Source organism: Myripristis murdjan, chromosome 16 (genome assembly GCF_902150065.1).
Source record: "Myripristis murdjan chromosome 16, fMyrMur1.1, whole genome shotgun sequence".
Classification (NCBI taxonomy): Eukaryota; Metazoa; Chordata; class Actinopteri; order Holocentriformes; family Holocentridae; genus Myripristis; species Myripristis murdjan.
In genome coordinates, this window is record NC_043995.1 from 7,220,658 (window position 1) to 7,237,748 (window position 17,091).

General features: G+C 39.3%; 2 protein-coding genes across 2 annotated transcripts; one reads left to right on the forward strand and one right to left on the reverse strand.

Moving 5' to 3' along the window:
* Positions 1–309: 309 nt before the first annotated feature.
* On the forward strand, positions 310–3,642 carry cmtm8b (CKLF-like MARVEL transmembrane domain containing 8b). Its single transcript, XM_030072657.1, has 4 exons — positions 310–441; positions 2,646–2,819; positions 3,196–3,315; positions 3,407–3,642. Exons 1-4 carry the CDS (start codon positions 310–312, stop codon positions 3,491–3,493), a joined length of 513 nt encoding a protein of 170 aa, XP_029928517.1. The 3' UTR covers positions 3,494–3,642.
* A 534-nt stretch (positions 3,643–4,176) lies between these two features.
* LOC115373297 (zymogen granule membrane protein 16-like) lies at positions 4,177–8,431 on the reverse strand. Its single transcript, XM_030071611.1, has 6 exons — positions 8,326–8,431; positions 6,717–6,793; positions 6,401–6,527; positions 5,167–5,266; positions 4,695–4,787; positions 4,177–4,605 (listed from the first exon to the last, which is right to left on the reverse strand). Exons 2-6 carry the CDS (start codon positions 6,784–6,786, stop codon positions 4,474–4,476), a joined length of 522 nt encoding a protein of 173 aa, XP_029927471.1. The 5' UTR covers positions 6,787–6,793; positions 8,326–8,431; the 3' UTR covers positions 4,177–4,473.
* Positions 8,432–17,091: the final 8,660 nt, after the last annotated feature.

Here is a 17,091-nt window from a genome sequence, read left to right on the forward strand (position 1 = left end):
TAACATTTTTTAAAACAGTAGTTTTAAATACACAGAGAAAAAGAAATTTTTACTACCAAACAACATAACAACATTCCCCCAAATAATTTCAGACTGCCTTTCTTTCTTAGGCAAATTATTTTTAGATTTAGGAGGTAAATAAGAGAGGACATGACTTGAAGGTCTTTGCTGGTCATTGTTGGTTCTACATCATGTATATCAGTTGATAAAGGGGTCTCCTTGCTAGATTCAGGGACAGGAAAGCGACTTCCTCTGCTGCAGCACCAGCCTCCTCACTAGATCCACGCTGCCTCTGTCTGTCAGCGCACCATGGAGGGAGCAGCGGTGGTCCCGGCCCAGAGGAGCCCTTCAGCGCCACAATATAACCTGTCCAGTGCTACCTTGGCCTTCGACCAGCACTTCACCACGACTGCCAAAGGAATCCTCCTCCTGGCTGAAATAGTAAGTGAGACATGAGCTTAAAGTAATGTATCACTCAGAGTTTGCTCCTCTTGTTGGCTGCAAGAAAACTACAATAGACTCTATCATAGTTAATGTTCAGTAATTATCCATCACCATAGCGGCAGGAATGGTGGGAACAGGAATAAAACCTCTGACTGAAACGGCAAGTTTTGACACAATTCCTAAATGTCAAAATTACAGTCGAGCTGGCAACTTGATAGGAATTTTAAACTTGGACTTTCATGTTTGTTACATTTGTTAGTTTTGCTTTTGCTACTGGAAAAACTTACACACTGCATATATTTAACAATAAATGTATCACAAACTACATTTTATTATATGTGGGCAATCATGCTGATAAGGCTTATGTTTATGATAAATCACTGTTTATTGACTCATCTATAGAAACGCACACATCGTGAAATCCTTGGTGTGTTTCTATTTGTTTAGATGGAGTAGTCTTTTCAGTCTATAACACTATACTGTTCACAGCTTAAGACAGATTAAGATCAGTATTAGAGAAACAAAGACAATTCAATATTCAGTTCAGATGTGTCGTTTTATCTATATCTTCTTGTCCAAAAATACACAAATATATAGGAGTAAGATAAATGGTATTAAGAGTGAAATACGTGGATTCATCATTATGTCATTTTCTTGACAGTGTTTGAAAGGGGTTCCTTCATTCGTCGGTCGTTTCATTCCAAGAAACAGACTCAAATCCTCTATTTCTGACAGGAGGACGTTGACCAAAAACATACCAAGCACATTAACTCTTCCTCCTCTCTCTCCCTCATTGTCTCTCTTCCTTCCCAAATCAACTGAGGGAAGAATGCAAGACAGACTCTCTCTAAATACCGCCTGGCTGGCTGCCATGCGGCGACAGGGATACCAGAGTACACGAGGAATAGTTAAAGTAATCTGATTACAAAGTGTGTGTGAAAATACCACCAATCTGATTGCAGATACTTTTCTTGCATATCAGTCAACTGTGTTTTGCAAGGAAAAGGCATTCAGATTGTGTGATTATATTCACTAACATCATTTCATGCAACTTGAAATCACTGTTAATGTGATAAAGTAAAATAAAGTACTGAAGTTACACCCTGGCCATACAATGCTTAAGTTCATATTCTGTGGCTATAGGGTATAAAGTTATCCTAAAAGTACCTGTCATGACGGACTACATTTTGAGGGTATTCTTGTCAACTTTGCTCCCCCAGGGGCGTTTCACACCAGCAAAAGTTTTCTTCCTGTGATATGAAACATCCAGCAGAGACGTATTTTGTTGTGAGAGAGGAAGGGCGGGTGTGGAATACTGTTGGGAGGAAAAGGGTCTAGTTATATTCACTGCCACAGGACTTTGATTCAGTAGAAATGGACAATGCTGATTTCAGGATATGTGCCTCATTAGCTGGGACACAGTGAAGTAGTGGATATCACAGTAAGAAAAGTGGCATGAAAAAAGTACAGTTTGTCATGTTTTTATGGCAAAGTTACTCATCTGCATTACTTCAAAGTGTTGCCCATGTATTCTGGCTGGTATAGAGAATTTATATACTGTTGACTATCAAAGCTAGTCTCTTCCTTCCCAAATCAACTGAGGGAAGAATGCAAGACAGACTCTCTCTAAATACCGCCTGGCTGGCTGCCATGCGGAGACTGGGATACCAGAGTACACGAGGAATAGTTAAAGTAATCTGATTACAAAGTGCATGTGAAAATACCACCAATCTGATTGCAGATACTTTTCTTGCATATCAGTCAACTGTGTTTTGCAAGGAAAAGGCATTCAGACTGTGTGATTATATTCAAATGAAAGACATGGACTCAAATCAAAACCATCCAAGTCCTACTTGAGGGCTGCTTCACCTAGCTTGCCAGATCTTATACAGCCTCACAATTTTGATTTAAATGTGTAGTCTTAAGGCTAAAACCCCTCCTTGACCTGTCTCATGACTGGAAAGAAATTCAATGGTGAAATCAATTAGTGATTATAACTTTGACCTGAATTCATATGGTCAGCATTTGGTGGAAAAAGAGTGAGTAATTGTAATGTTTTATACAATCAGAGTAAATGGATTTCATAGTGTGTCTCAAATGATAGAATAATACACCCACACTGCCCTGCTCTCCTCCTCTCCTCTCCTCTCCTCTCCTCTCCTCTCCTCTCCTCTCCTCTCCTCTCCTCTCCTCTCCTTCAGGTCTGTGGTCTGTTAGTGTGGATTCTGGTTGGAGGCACAGATTATTTTCGTGTCTCTGCTCTCTGCTGGGTGATGTTTGTGACCGTCTTGTGCTGGTTTCTGACCATCTGCCTGTTCATCATTTACCTTACTGGAGTCCACAACAGGATACCTCAGGTCCCCTGGACTACAGTGGTAATGCACACACAAACACACACAAGGCTATGGAAGAAAAAAAAATTCTGGAAAAGAAATAGAGCTATATTCTAAATTGTAGTCAAAAGCCCAAGTTTTCCAGTGATACCAAATATCTCCTGCTGAAATTCTGGGAAAAGTGCACAAAATGATGGACTGTGTGATATTGTCTATTGGATGGAAACAACAGCATCTTGGGATTGAGTGTGATGTAGCTTCAATGAAACATTGCAGCCAGCAGAGACAGAATACATCTAAGGCATTCTCATAAAATATGGAGAAAAAAAAAATCTAAATCTGAAACCACTTATCGGGACATTTAAGGGGAAATTCAAGTTCAGGTTTGGTGCTATACAGCTCTCTCTCTATCTTTCAGGCTCTGTGTTTTAACAGCAGTGCTACAGTGCTGTATCTGGTGACAGCATCAGTCGAGGCTTTCTTCGTCAGCCAGGCCATTAGGGGGCGCCACAACTACAACAGCTGGGCAGCATCTACAGTAAGGCCTATCCTGTCAGTGTTATATGTTCAATTGCAGTGTTCCTCTACATCTTTTTTTTTTTTTTAACCTCACCCTTCACTCTCCTCAGTTCTTTGCGTTTCTGAGCACACTGTGCTACGCGGGGAGCAGCTGCCTGAGCTACTGGGCCTGGAGAGCTGCAGAGGAGAAGCACTAGTCCCCTCACCTCCTGTTTGATGATGACGGACTTCAAACTGCCTCTGGACAAAGTGTCCAACAGAGAGCAATCAAACCTAAGACCAAGGAAAAGATCACGTCTCTTTTAGGGTAGTCAAAGCAAAATGTGTACACAAAGTTAAATGTATTTGCCTCAAAATCGCAATCAATGACACTGTGTTCAGTGTTATTATTGTGTAATCACTCAGATATGGCAACCTTTTTTTTTTCAATATGGGCAATCCACATTCTGAATTCACTAAATCAATTTGTCATGAGCCTAACTATGCATGAAGACACTAGCACAAGCTGAGAGACCACGATGCAACCATGTTGTTACACAACACTGCACACGAGATGTGACAGCAGGAGAGCATTCAGGCTTACAGTGAGAGGAGAGCATATTATGGGATGTGTGGCTAGTGTCCAAAATCAGCCCTCTTTTTGCTTTCTTTGCTGTAAAATGTTTTGCTACATATGGTGTCTTTTTTATTTTATTTTTTCATTTTTCTTTTTACTTTTTTTTTTTTACTTTTTTAACTTTTTTTTTAACCTTTTCTTTTATTTCATCACTTATATCATTGCCAAAACAATGTACTCAGACGACGCATCAGCACTTATAAAGAGTATTCAGAGCACAACAACAAGCCAGGACAGATAATTAACGATTTCTGCTTTATTCAATCATTTGACAAATCATTTTTCAAATCACACCTGTAGATACATTTTAATTTGGTTAAAAGTGCATTCTGTCTGTGTCGTGTGTGTTTTAAATGTGCAAGATGATTATCATAGTGCAGTATGTCCCATGCAAATGACCAATAGACTCTGTATGTTTAACATGCATCTGGTTTGAGGTTGTTCTGTACTGCCTGGCAGCCGTAGAGTGCAAAGCTAAATAACTCAGTACACCATATATATCAAGTGTCTTCCTGATTCCCAGTCTGTATCCACACCTATTTCACAGCGGTTGGTGCTTTTCTAAGCCTCAGTTGTATTCATGGGCATCACTCCCCAGTGGGCTCCCAGTGAAGTAATCCCATTGCCATTGTAGCGGCCACTCAGTATAATCAGCTCTGCCTCTGGGTTGTTGGTGTAGAAGTTGAAGGAGTGCTGTAACAGAGGATTAACAAATCAAATAAATGATGATCATCAATACTGATAAGTATGACAAATATAAGTTATAAGAGTGGAAGTTAAACCTGGGTTGGCTGGCCCACAGTCAGAGAGCGCCCTCTGGAGGTCACAAACACCAGCTGATAGATGTAGTTACTCTGGTGGTATTTTCCAGACACCTGTAACATAGAAGGTAATATGCCCAGTTAGTCTGATACGTTATAACAAATGAACACAGATGGCAGATTTTGGCACCTGAAATCCAGACTAACTATATAAAAATTATACAATTATAATCTACTGTATACTGTATTTTTATTTTTCTTGAGCACTAAAAGAATTCTGAACCTCTGTGGAGACCTATCATAGAATATACCCAAATGTTTTAATGAAATGTTTACATAAATATAAAAATATGATGAATTATTACAAATTGTGATCTTAAAGATGAAAATAAACAATAAACAATATTGTGAAATGAATGTACAAATCTACCCTAGTGAGGATAAGCGGTTTAGAAGATGAATGAATGAATGAATGAATGTACAAATCTCTGACCTGAATAATCCTCTCTCCATCGAATAGCTCTATCTCATGTGCTTGATTGTATGTGCGGCCATTCCGCTGAGCCCAAATCAAGCCGTACCTCAGCTGGATACTGCAGAGGACAGAGAGAGAAATGAGGCTGAAGAGTTTAATTCTTGAGTCCATTGATAGTGAACAAGGATTGGAGAGTTGAAGGGGAGACAGGAGGACAGGAGTGGATAGACAGCAGTGTTAAGACGCAACAATCCCATTTCAAAGAACCAGCACCGACTTGGGCAGGTCGTTTTGCATTGTCTTACTCTCAGTGACCATCACTAAAGCTACGGCTGTCAACACTGAGCATCTTCTGCACCCACGTGAGAGGAGAAAACTCTTCACACCAGGAGGGGGCAGCAAGCCAACTGGTTGCCTCAGGCACTGACGTTGTCAGCTTGGCATTTTGCTCGTGGAAGGGGTTGTGTTGTGTACTAGCTAATTAGCACAACATCAACACATGCCCTGCGTTCCAATACCCATACTACCATACCATTTAGTAGGGTATAAAAGAATTAGTATGTCCCAATACATAGTATGTCAGATGCAGTATGCCAAGAGTACCAGGATGTTCTACTACATCCGGTCAGATTTCACAGTCTGCATTTCAGCATGCTGCTCTGGCCATTCTGACCCACAATCCTTTGCGCAGCGGACGTTACGTTGTACTGACTGAGCTGCGTGTACAAGCCACGCCCACATACGGACGACAACAAAACACATATCGCACAAAGCTCGCTCAGTGACAGCAGCAGCGACAGGAAGACAGAAGATCAGAAATATGACAGACGACAGCGCAGTATGAAACAGCACCCGCATTTGACAACAACATTCAAATGTGGAGCTACGGACGGCAGCGGAAGTGAGCAAGAGGGGCGGACTTCAGGGATGATGTATGTAGTGTGTCCCAATAGTATGCATTCGCATGCATACTGCATACTAAACTACATACTTTGTAAGGGCAGATGCAGTACATACTAAAAGTAAAAAGTATAAGTATGTGATTTGGAACGCAGGGACCGTTTCATTTCTCATGCCCTGATTTTCTGCCAATCAGAAAGCTCTGTCTGACAGTGGCTTCGACCAATAGTCAGCTTGGAGTGTCTGGGGTCTTAATCACCGGAGGCCACGTGTGGTGTAGAGAAAAAGATTGTCAGGAGAGAGACATTAAAGGTTAAGTCAAGACTGATTACTCTGGATACTCTGGACTGACCCAGTAATGTAGCTGCCGGTGACTTCCCAGACCCTGACTGCGGTGATTCGGCCTGTTCCTGATGAGGTGAAAGAGGTACCGCTGCCAGACCCAACAGACCCGGAGAAGGAGTAGCTTTCAGCAGCGGCTGGGGGATGAAAAGACAAATTAGGGTGTACAATTAAGGGGTAGTGGAAAGAGAAGCTAATACGCTATACTGCCACTGCTTTCTTGACTTAGCATCTTAGCACTTAGAACTTTCTATGTTGAGACATCTTATTTGAAACTGGGTGTAAAAACAAGAAAGCAGGAAGGCTCCACAGATGGATGTGCTTACGTCTTCCCAGGCAGCTGGCCCACATCACAGCCATGAACAGGAGGGAGGACAATTTGAGATAGGAAAGCATCCTGAGTCTGGAAACAGAGGAAAAACAGATGATAATACAGGAAAAATAACTGCAGTAGGTGGGGTCTAAGCAGTTGGATGAATATGGCTGAATTATGAATCAGGGCCGGAGTGGAAAAAGAAGAAAAATGACCTACGTGAAGAATTTCAATTGGGCATGGCATCAGTATGAACTTGTATGTGCTTGTTTAGCGTGCCATACTAAACATTTGGGAAATTGTAGCTACTGTGCAGAATGAGCTAGAAATACAATGGTTTTCAGTTTTCATTTGAAGTTATCAATTTTCTGTAATTCCGCCTACGTGCCAAACACCACCAATTTTGCAGGATCCTTCAGAGTACATACCTGGACTAAATTACGTAGACACTAAATTTAATTAAGATAGCATCATATGTTCATAGTGTAGGGCAATTTTTGTAAATGAGGACCTGTCTACAAATTTTGGAAGCCAATTAGCAAAATGGTACCAAATATTAAAAATCTGAATAAGTCATTTCACCCAGCTCTCTCTGGATATGGTGTGTGCCAGATTTGCAGATGATATGATCAAATTTGGAGGAGATTAGGTGAAAAAACTGTCACACAAATACAAAATGGGATGGAATACCAAAGCATTTGTATTGTACTTGTTTGTACTTGTTTGTCATGACCAGAGGAAAAATTTCACATTCAACACATATTCACAGTTAAATTACAGCGCAAGAAGCTAATGTGAATTTTTAATTGTACCTCTGGCACTTCCCAAATCTGGAGTACCATATTTTCCTGTCAGGTATTATTAAACCTTTGCACAATAATGAAGTTTTCCAATTTTAAGTGAATTGGAATTAAGTTTAATGAGTTTAAATTCATGATGCTGCTATAGCACCACCTATTGGCCAAATTTCACCATGGTGTTAGTGTAGCTGAACTTCGAATATCAAAAATCTGAAAACATACTCTTTTCCTGGCCTGGTCCATATATTCTGTGTGCCAAATTTAGCACCAATTGCTCAAAATTTGTAGGAGGAGTAGTGAAAAACTGATTTTGACAAAATTCAAAAGGCAGAAAATCCGTCCAAGGGCAAATGGATGTGGCCTATGTGGATTGGTTTGTCTTGACCCGCAGAATCTGAGAAAAAACTATTTATTTCTGAGAGTTTTGGGTCAAAGTCCACCAGCACTACCTTGTGGTCAGTTGATATATATTTTTTCTCTCTGTAGAAAGAAGTAAGATACAATAATAATCCAGCTCTTTGGAGGCAAATGATAATTTTAATACTACTTTTTAATACAAATGACTTACGGAAACCTGAGGAAATGTCATTTTGAGTGGTACATCCCAGGGGTATATCGAAAAAAAACCTCAAATTGATGAAATTTGATGTAACATTGAAGCTTACCCCTGAGGACCGTGTCATGCAGAACAATAACAAATCTACATCAGTAGTCCTGAGGCTGTCAGTATCTGTATTTACCATTCCTATGGGTAAATTAAGTATTCCAGCTTCCAAAATAAAAAATATCCAAATAATTTAACACAGTTAAATAAATGCTCACGGCTGGTGAGATGCTGTCGAAGTCCTCCAGAGAAAGAAATGGACACAGTGTCTTCTTTGTTGACCTCTTTCTCCAAAAAGTCACAGTGCTGGCACAGATGCGAGGACTCACCTGCACCTGCTTCTGAGCTGAGGCTGTCTTATATGTAGTCTCTCCTCCCACTGCCACGCAAATCAGGTGCTATTATCACAGCATTCCTTAGTGGCAGTCTGAGAACAATAGAGCAATTTGTTGTGCTGAATAAGAATTTTGGTTGAACAAGGAAGTAAACTAGGAGAGAAGCATGAGGAAGAATCAAGGCGCTTTCAAAATCGTTTCAGCCAGACCTTCTGGAATAGCAGACATACCCACTTCTTGTTACCCACTGAAATCCAAGCCTTGGAAATTTATTTTTCTGTATAACTATCCCTATTTATCTGAAAAGGGATTGGCTCAGAAAATAGTACATCATTATAATTTACAAGCCCAGTGAAAATGATAGGCTCCCAAGTTTGTTCAATTTTTTTTTTTTTTTTTTTAATATATATATACAAGTAATTTACTTCCATTCAAAACCATATATGACTGCACTTTTAGGATAAGTAAGTAAGTAAGTAAGTAAGTAAGTAAGTAAGTATGTAAGTAAATAGATAAATAAATAAACAAACAAATAAATAACTAAATATTGACTGCATTTATCTGATAATGGCACATCTTCTGTAAATGCATTGGCTCCTTACTATTGCCACATGACAGCAGGACTCCTAAATCAAGCCAGGGAACAATGAAAAATATTTGCGTTGTTTTTCTGGAAAAACAGAGAACCTAAAGGTGTGTCACGAGAGGAATAAATTGGTTCCTAAATTGTTTTGCATAAATTGCTTTGTGTTTTGTGGCTTTTTTTCCCCAGTGTGTCCCCTCTCTCTTTCCAGTGTTTTTTAAAGGGATGACGTACAAAAATGTGTGTGTTTCATTTAAATGTGTTGTATTATTATTATCTGATAGAAATCATCATAAAATTAAGAGACTCTTTACCCCTTTCTAATGAAGACACAGGCCTGCAGGCCTACAGGCATGCAATGATGCAAATATGCAAAAATTCACAGCTGCATTCAGCCACGCATGTGAGGTGAAAATACAGAGGTTTAGCTAGATGGAAGCAGTGGTGGATGACTGCAAGTTTTGAGCAGCTGAGCTTTTACAGCAGTGGTAGTTAAGAAAACTAAATGATATGATTTGCAATCCCTTTTAATTTTTGGAGAATTAAGAGGTTGAAAAGGCAAAAACCTGACTTCTTCCCTAAAATAGCCTCAAAATTGAGTTGGAAACTTTACTTAATGTATTCAGACACAATTAACCCATTTTTCAACAGGTGTACAACCGCCACATGTCTTTTGTTTGTTTGTTTGTTTGTTGTAAACAGAGCACATTTTAGTGTGTAACTCCTTGTCATTTACCATATAATTTCCCCAAACTTACAGTGTAATTTCCTTGTATGAATCCATACACATAAATTAGGTACCATTTCCTGCTGTTACTTACAGTTTTTTATGATTGCTTACACACTAAGAACATATGCTTAAACCAATGTGACAAAACTTGAACTCATTGGAACTAAACCTTAAACACAGCGTGGCCATACCTTAGACACAGGTGCTGCTTTGAACTGTGTTTGCAATTCTACAGCATACTTCCTCCTTAACACTAGACACTATTTCATACAGAAGACACCTTGCTCAAAAATGAAAACATGTGGTTACAATTGGGAAAACACTTACGTTCAAAATACAAAACACATTGGGTAATTAGAAAACCCGAGACACACACATGAAAGCACTTACTTAGAAAACTGAACACCAGTCAGTCAGGGCCTAAGCACTACAAACAGGCCCCAGGTCAGCCATGTTGAGTACTTTGCGTGGAGGCGGTGAGAGAAAGAGGCACAGGAAGACATCGTATGCGATGTGGATGAGATTTTGTGGCTGTACGTAGTTTGATTTTGTTGTATTGTTTTATTTTTGCTTTACATACTATGGATGTATGTTTATTTATGTTTGTCAAAAGGCTTGACCATGACAAAACCTTTCAAACATGCAGCAAAAGCACATTTTGTAAGCGCCCAATACAACTAATCCAGCCACTCACTCACTTCATATTCAACACCAAAATGCAACACAGCCTTTTCAGTCTGAACAGGTTCAACCTCACTTTTTCTTGTGTGTATGCAGTCATATTTTTTTTGTCGATTTACATCGTCACATATTGTAAAGCAAGTAGCAAAAGCCAATATTTCCTTCCAACAACTCAACTTCTGCCCAAATGAGTAGATTCCTTCAGTCAGCTCTACTGTACTGTAACATAGCTGACAACAGAATACAAAATACAGCTATCAGTTTGAACAAGGTTCTCCTGTGTGCTACACATTCAAATGTGAACTTACAGTAAAGAACTGCATCCAAACTCAGAAAGACTTTGAAGTGAAACTTTTACTGTATTTATGGCAAAAACTGAAATACTGTAATTCACATATAGTATTACACAGAAAAACTCAAAGGAGTTGAAAAAATACAGAATACAATTTATAGGCCCCTTTTTTGTAGGTGCATCCTGATTGATTGGTGAATGGTGATTTGTGGAAAGGGTAGTGATGCAGGTGCACTAGTGACTTCACAGAGATGCAGGTGCAAAAGAGTGTGAAAAATGTGTGAATCCAATGAAAAGGTATGGACACATTTGCAAAAGAAAACTTCTGCAGTGGTTTGGAGGTGAAGATGATGGCAAAGTGGATCCTAGTTCCATTATACTGGAAAAAGTGATTGAAAAAAACTGTACTGTAAAGTACAGTATACTCTATACTGTATTCAGTTTTGAGTTTACACCTTTCCTATTTATTTTTATTTTTTGGTTATTTTGCAAACAGTTGTTACTGTGAAAGATGTGCTTAATTTCTATTTTGAGCTTTGCAGAATTCTTTTTGAAGAAATAAATGAAAAGCAGTAAAAAAAAAAATGCAGTGTTTTGTGTTAAGTATGTTATTGTGTTGCTTGCTGCTGTGAAAGTGTGTTCATATGATGGAAATGTTTATCCTTTTGTCATCAGAGTTGCATTTTGACAAAGGATTTTTAAGTTTTGATGACAGTGTTTCAGTTTGCCATAAATGTGAGTGGTTTATTTCCAGGTGTTGTGTCTTATTTGCATTGTGTTTAGAGTTTTGGCACAGTGAGCAAAACATTTGCAAAATGAGTTCAAGCAATCAAAAAAAACTGTAAATGTATAGGCACATCTGAAGAAAGACAAAACAACAAGGATCAAGGGATAAGTGGGGATTCCAAGTGTGACCAGACCTGCCAGAAACACATTGTAATTTCCTGATATGAATCACTGTGTTAATGAATGAAGTCCAGGAAAAACAAATGTTTTTTTCCTTTTGCTCATGGCACGCACTGCAGCAGCTCAGCACAGGCGCAGAAGAGCAAACATGAAAAGAAAAGAAAAGAAAAGAAAAGCATGCACAACTGTGAGATGCGTGTATTGTTGCCTGAGGATGAAAAACTAACAATACAGTAATGTCATAATAAAGATTATGTATCTTTAATTACACGATAATGTATGCAGGGAGTTGTAAAATGTTAGTAAATCGGCTTTCTTTTAAACTGATGTTTCTTTTAAACAATGAACTGAACAAGGAAATAACCAGAAGAAAAAGAACTGGCTCAACAGGAAAGCTGAAGAAAACCAAACCGTTTTGTCAGAATTGACCTGCTCATCTTGAAATCCTTCAGCCTCACAAGACCATAAGCTCAAAATAGATTCATGCATAGCGATCATTTCCGCGGTTCAATGATATTGAGTGAATAATGGGTGTGCATGGGACTAGGTGGAAAATGTCATGGTCTGGTATCATTTAGTGAAAATCAGACACTGCAGAGCAACATGAACTATTGATGACTTTATTTCAAGTATCGGTTTGACTACGATTTATGATGAAATGCAGTTTTATCATAATGAGGATGGAAATAAATAAAAAGATGTACTTGGTTATTCATAGGTTTATGGTTACAATTTGATTTGACTCTTAACTACCACAGGATAGCTGTCAGTCTGTAGACATTTTGTATAATAAATTATTGTCTCTTGATAGGAAGTTCAGTATCAACACAGGACTATCCAAATAAAGTGTGACCTGCACATCAAAAGTCAGTAGTGTTGCATTTTTGCTGCTAAAAAGTCTCTCAAGGGTCAAAAAGAGCCAGTGCTCAGGAGTTCAAAAAGAGAAGAAAGCATTTCTGTAATTTTTGACAATATTTGGACTTAATAAATGGAAGGATAATCTTTCTGTGGTTTCCCTATTGCACAAACAAAATACACACTGGTGTTATTCTCTCACCTGTGAACATAATAAATATATTGCTCACGCTGCCACAGGGATTAATTATGGTTACATCACAGGCGGTGGTGGTGGCATTAGGCCAGATGAAGGCCTGACTGTTATGATATCACAAAACATGCAACCTCTCAGTTGTGTCTAAACAGTTCTCATTGTCCCTTGGCAATTTTGACTACTGCAGCTGTAAGTCTAAAGGTCAAAACAGAAACAACGCCACAGGTGGTGACATCACCTGCTACCAAAGACCAGACACCCTACTTTTCACCATTAGAGGTCAAGCTTCATACAGATTTGGGTTTTGGGTTTGGTTACTCCTTGTAACTGCACAAATCAAAGTTACCATGGGACGATTTTGTGCCGTGTGGAGGGAACATGGACCCAAACACAGGAGCCAAGGCAGGTTTCATGAAGAGCACAAAACTATTTAATAACTAAAACTACAAAACATGAGGAGCACAAGGAACACTGAGAGCACGGGGAGCAACACGTGACTTTAAAGACAATGACTGGACAAGGAAGTAAGCTGACGACAGGAATATGAACTAATTGGGAATCTAAATTTAGCTAACTATGAGAACTGTGTAGACCCAATCTTGAAATTCCATGCATGTCCCAGTTGTGTCGTCATTTAAATTGTCCCTTGACAATTTTGAAAACTGTTGATGTAAGTCTACATGTCAAACAGGAACAGTCCAACATAAGGTGGGCATGATGTCACTTTAAATTAACCCTCCAATTATGTTTGGGGTCAATTTCACCCCATTCAATGTTTAACGTCTCTAAATAAATGATTAACATCATTTTTTTCGCTAATTTAGTGGGTACTACCGGATAAACATGAAATTCACATGATGATATGTTTTCAATGTCCTGTACACACTTTGTAACGCATTGGTTATAAATAACAAAAATCTGTACTTAGAAATAACATAAAGCCATTAAAACACCAAAAACATATATTTCTTTCCAATTTTAGGTCAGTGAGTGAGATTTTATGGTGATTTGCATATTTTTCCATAGTTGCATAATAGAAATACTGGATGTATACGTGGAGGTGGGGGGGAATCCATAAACCCCTGGTACTGGTATACTGGTCTATTTTGAATAAAAGTAGCTAATCACAAGTTCTCTCTGTCCTGATGTTTAATGTATAATTTTAAGAAAGGTACTTTCCCCAGATTGTTCAGATTACTGTTGTTAATTAGTAGCAGCGAACTGTAATTCACTGTGCATCCCATTCTATTCTCATCTGTCTATTAGCTAATCTTGTTTTTTAATGTACAGGGAGAGGTGTGTAAAAATACATTCATACAGAGATGCTTCCATAAACGAACTTCATTTTCAGTCTCCACCTGTTGGGTGTAGTTGCTACTGTGGAATGTGTGTGTGTGTGTGTGTGTGTGTGTCTGTGTGTGTGTGCCTACAAGGGTGTTTGTGGTGCTGTGTATTTGCTGTCCACTGTCAGCTATGCTAATGAACCAGTTTGTCCACTTCACCCAGTTACTGGCATTCGTGAGATTTAGCAGAATCCACGTCTTGAATCTAGGTGGAGCAAGTTATTAAATTAAACACAGCAGCTATTTCTTCCTTGTTCCCAGGCATCGTATCACTTTTGCCTCAACTCACTGCAGTCTTACTGCAGTTGCTGACAATAAGACTACAAAGATTGAGTTTTAAATATGTTTTATGGCCCCATACGGTGCTTGCACAGCAGCTTATTATGACCTGTACTTGTGTTTTAAAGTTAAGTGACCTACCCTGTAGTGCTCCTGTAAATAATGACGCGGTGCTTTAGTATTAAGGGAGTAACAATATCTGTAAAAGACACCCATTCTCATTCCCAGGTCATCAAATACGCCTATCTGATGCCCTGGGAAAGAGGATGGGCTGAATCGTTTAAATTTGCCAATATTAGCAAGTAAACTTGAGTTACCTAATAACAAACACTGCTCTTGGTTGAGAACTCATGTCGGCTGAGTGACCCATCCACTGCCTCATCATCCTCCTTATACCAGCCCATTCTCATTCCCAGGTTGTCAAATGCTGCAGTTTGGTAATGCTTCTCTGCATCTGATCGTGACGCCAGAGGCACCCAGCAGAAACCGAAAGCAGCCCTTGGCTTCAGTATGAGGCGTGGGAGATGGTCACAGAGTATCCAAAGGTGGTTGTGCGTGAGCAAGGTCGTGTCCAGTTTCCGTTTTGTTGCCTAAACCGAACATTTCCCCTAACCTTCACCAAGTGGTTTTCATGCCTGGACCTGACCACATGCCACTGACACATGATGAAAGAGAGAAAGCCCGATGTGTCTCATGCTGACGCTGAAGGGTGTCTTTGGCAGTCTATCAGATGCAAAATCGGCGTGACCAAGCCGCGGTATTTGGCAACCTTTGAGTGAGAATGTGTTGAATGTTTCATAACCTTATCCTTGACCTTTTTCCTAACCTTGTCGTAATCTTAATCGAGTACTTTTAGTGGCCAGCTAGTTGGCCAGTGAATGTTACCTCACTCAGGAAATGACTCTTTAGGTTATCTATGACGGCTGGAACAAACGACCCATGTGGTCACAGGGTTGGAGGGATTTTGTCCAGCGAGTCCTACCTTTCATCAGTTTCATTAGTGTTGTTTTTTTTTTTTTAGCATGGCCTTTTGTGAGAGGGTGTCAACACTGCGTCGGGGGGCTTTCTCCACTATCACAAGCACTAGTTGACAAACTGGTCTGCACCCACTTTGACTGACAACAGCAAAATCTTGCTCACAGCTTTAAGCAGCACTGTCAAATGAGGAAGTCCCCCATTAAAAAATAACAATAAGAATGCACTTTATAATCACAGCTGGAGCTCTCCACTTCTCTGTTTAGCTTCAAGCCAATCTTTTAGCTACTCTAAGGGTCTAGGAAGTCTACATCACTGGTTAAATGTATTTCAAGTATGTTGCTGAGGCTTACACTGTCTTTATCTTTATTTTATATCTCAACCAGGAAGTCCTCTGAGATAACATTTGTTTTCTTTTTAAATATCATTATTATTATTATTATTTTGGCATTTCTGCTTTATTTGACAGTCACAGTAGAGATAGACAGGAAAGGGAGGGGATGACATGAAGCAAAGGACTTGAGGTCGGATTCGAGCCCTGGTACATGGTGCCTGCTCTTAACCAGTGAGCCACCGGGGCGCCTGAGATAACATTTGTTTTCTGAGGGATACCTGGCCAAGATTACACACCTTTACAAGATTACAAAAATAACAAAATAGAGCATGACAAAAACTGTCTATTATGGGTTTACACAGGACATTAAAAATTCAGAATACAATATTATATTAGAGCAAACAGTCAGTATGAGCAGTAAGCACAGCAGCAAGACAGAAAGAAAGAAAGAAAGAAAGAAAGAAAGAAAGAAAGAACTGTAATAGTACTCATCATACGAGAGGAATTTTTATGTGCAGTTTCAAAATGATGATTAAGTGTGTTTCAAACAAAGTATAAAAGTGTTAAATAGTGTGCAAGGCATTAAAACTGAAAAGACAAGAATTCAAGCAAGCATACAGTACAGACCAAAAATGATATTTTGATCCAAAATGATGTAAGATCCTGTCAGCACAAACGCATTTACGAGGTTGTTTTTTTAAATGATGACAGTGGTTGTGGCAGCCTTACTTCCTAAGGCAGAGCTGAAGAGGCCAGGTCAGATGTCTCACTCTCTGACTCACAAGGGTTACAGTTCTACCACAGCCACAATTTCCGTGATGCATCGCCTTGTGGTGAATTCACCAGGAAGGAATAAACACACACACACACACACACACACATGCACACAAACAATGATGCTGTCAGACAGACTCTTGAAAAATGTAGACTGTCACTGAAGTCGTCATACGCCCACTCCAAAGAGAGAGATAGAGAAAGATAGACAGGCAGAATGACAGACAGATAGGAAGAAGTTGACTTTTTAATTCTGGGTGTTTTTTTTTTTTTTTTTTTAATTGTAAAGTCTACTGAGGCATGTTTGTGATGAGCACTCTCTTTCACTCCCTCTCTCTCATTCTCTAAGAAGAAGAAGAAGAAGAAGAAGAAGAAGAAGAAGAAGAAGAAGAAGAAGGAGAAGCCACTTACTCCTTGAGTGATAATTCTTCCATTTTTCCAAAATTGATGTCTAAGTAAATAAAGAAAGTGTGTGGCTTCTTTCTTTATCCGTTGATTATTTACACAAAAGTGAACACCTGTCCCTTTTTTCTTAAGCCATGCATGACAAGGGCCCCAAATGGGTCCTGCTTCTGCTTTGGGACGGTCCCAGCATGATGGCAGTAATAGTTTTTTGTTATGAGGGTAAGAGACTTCTGAATCATAGGCAAAAAAGAGCAACTCTACCTACAGATATTACATGACCATGTATTCTGAATATC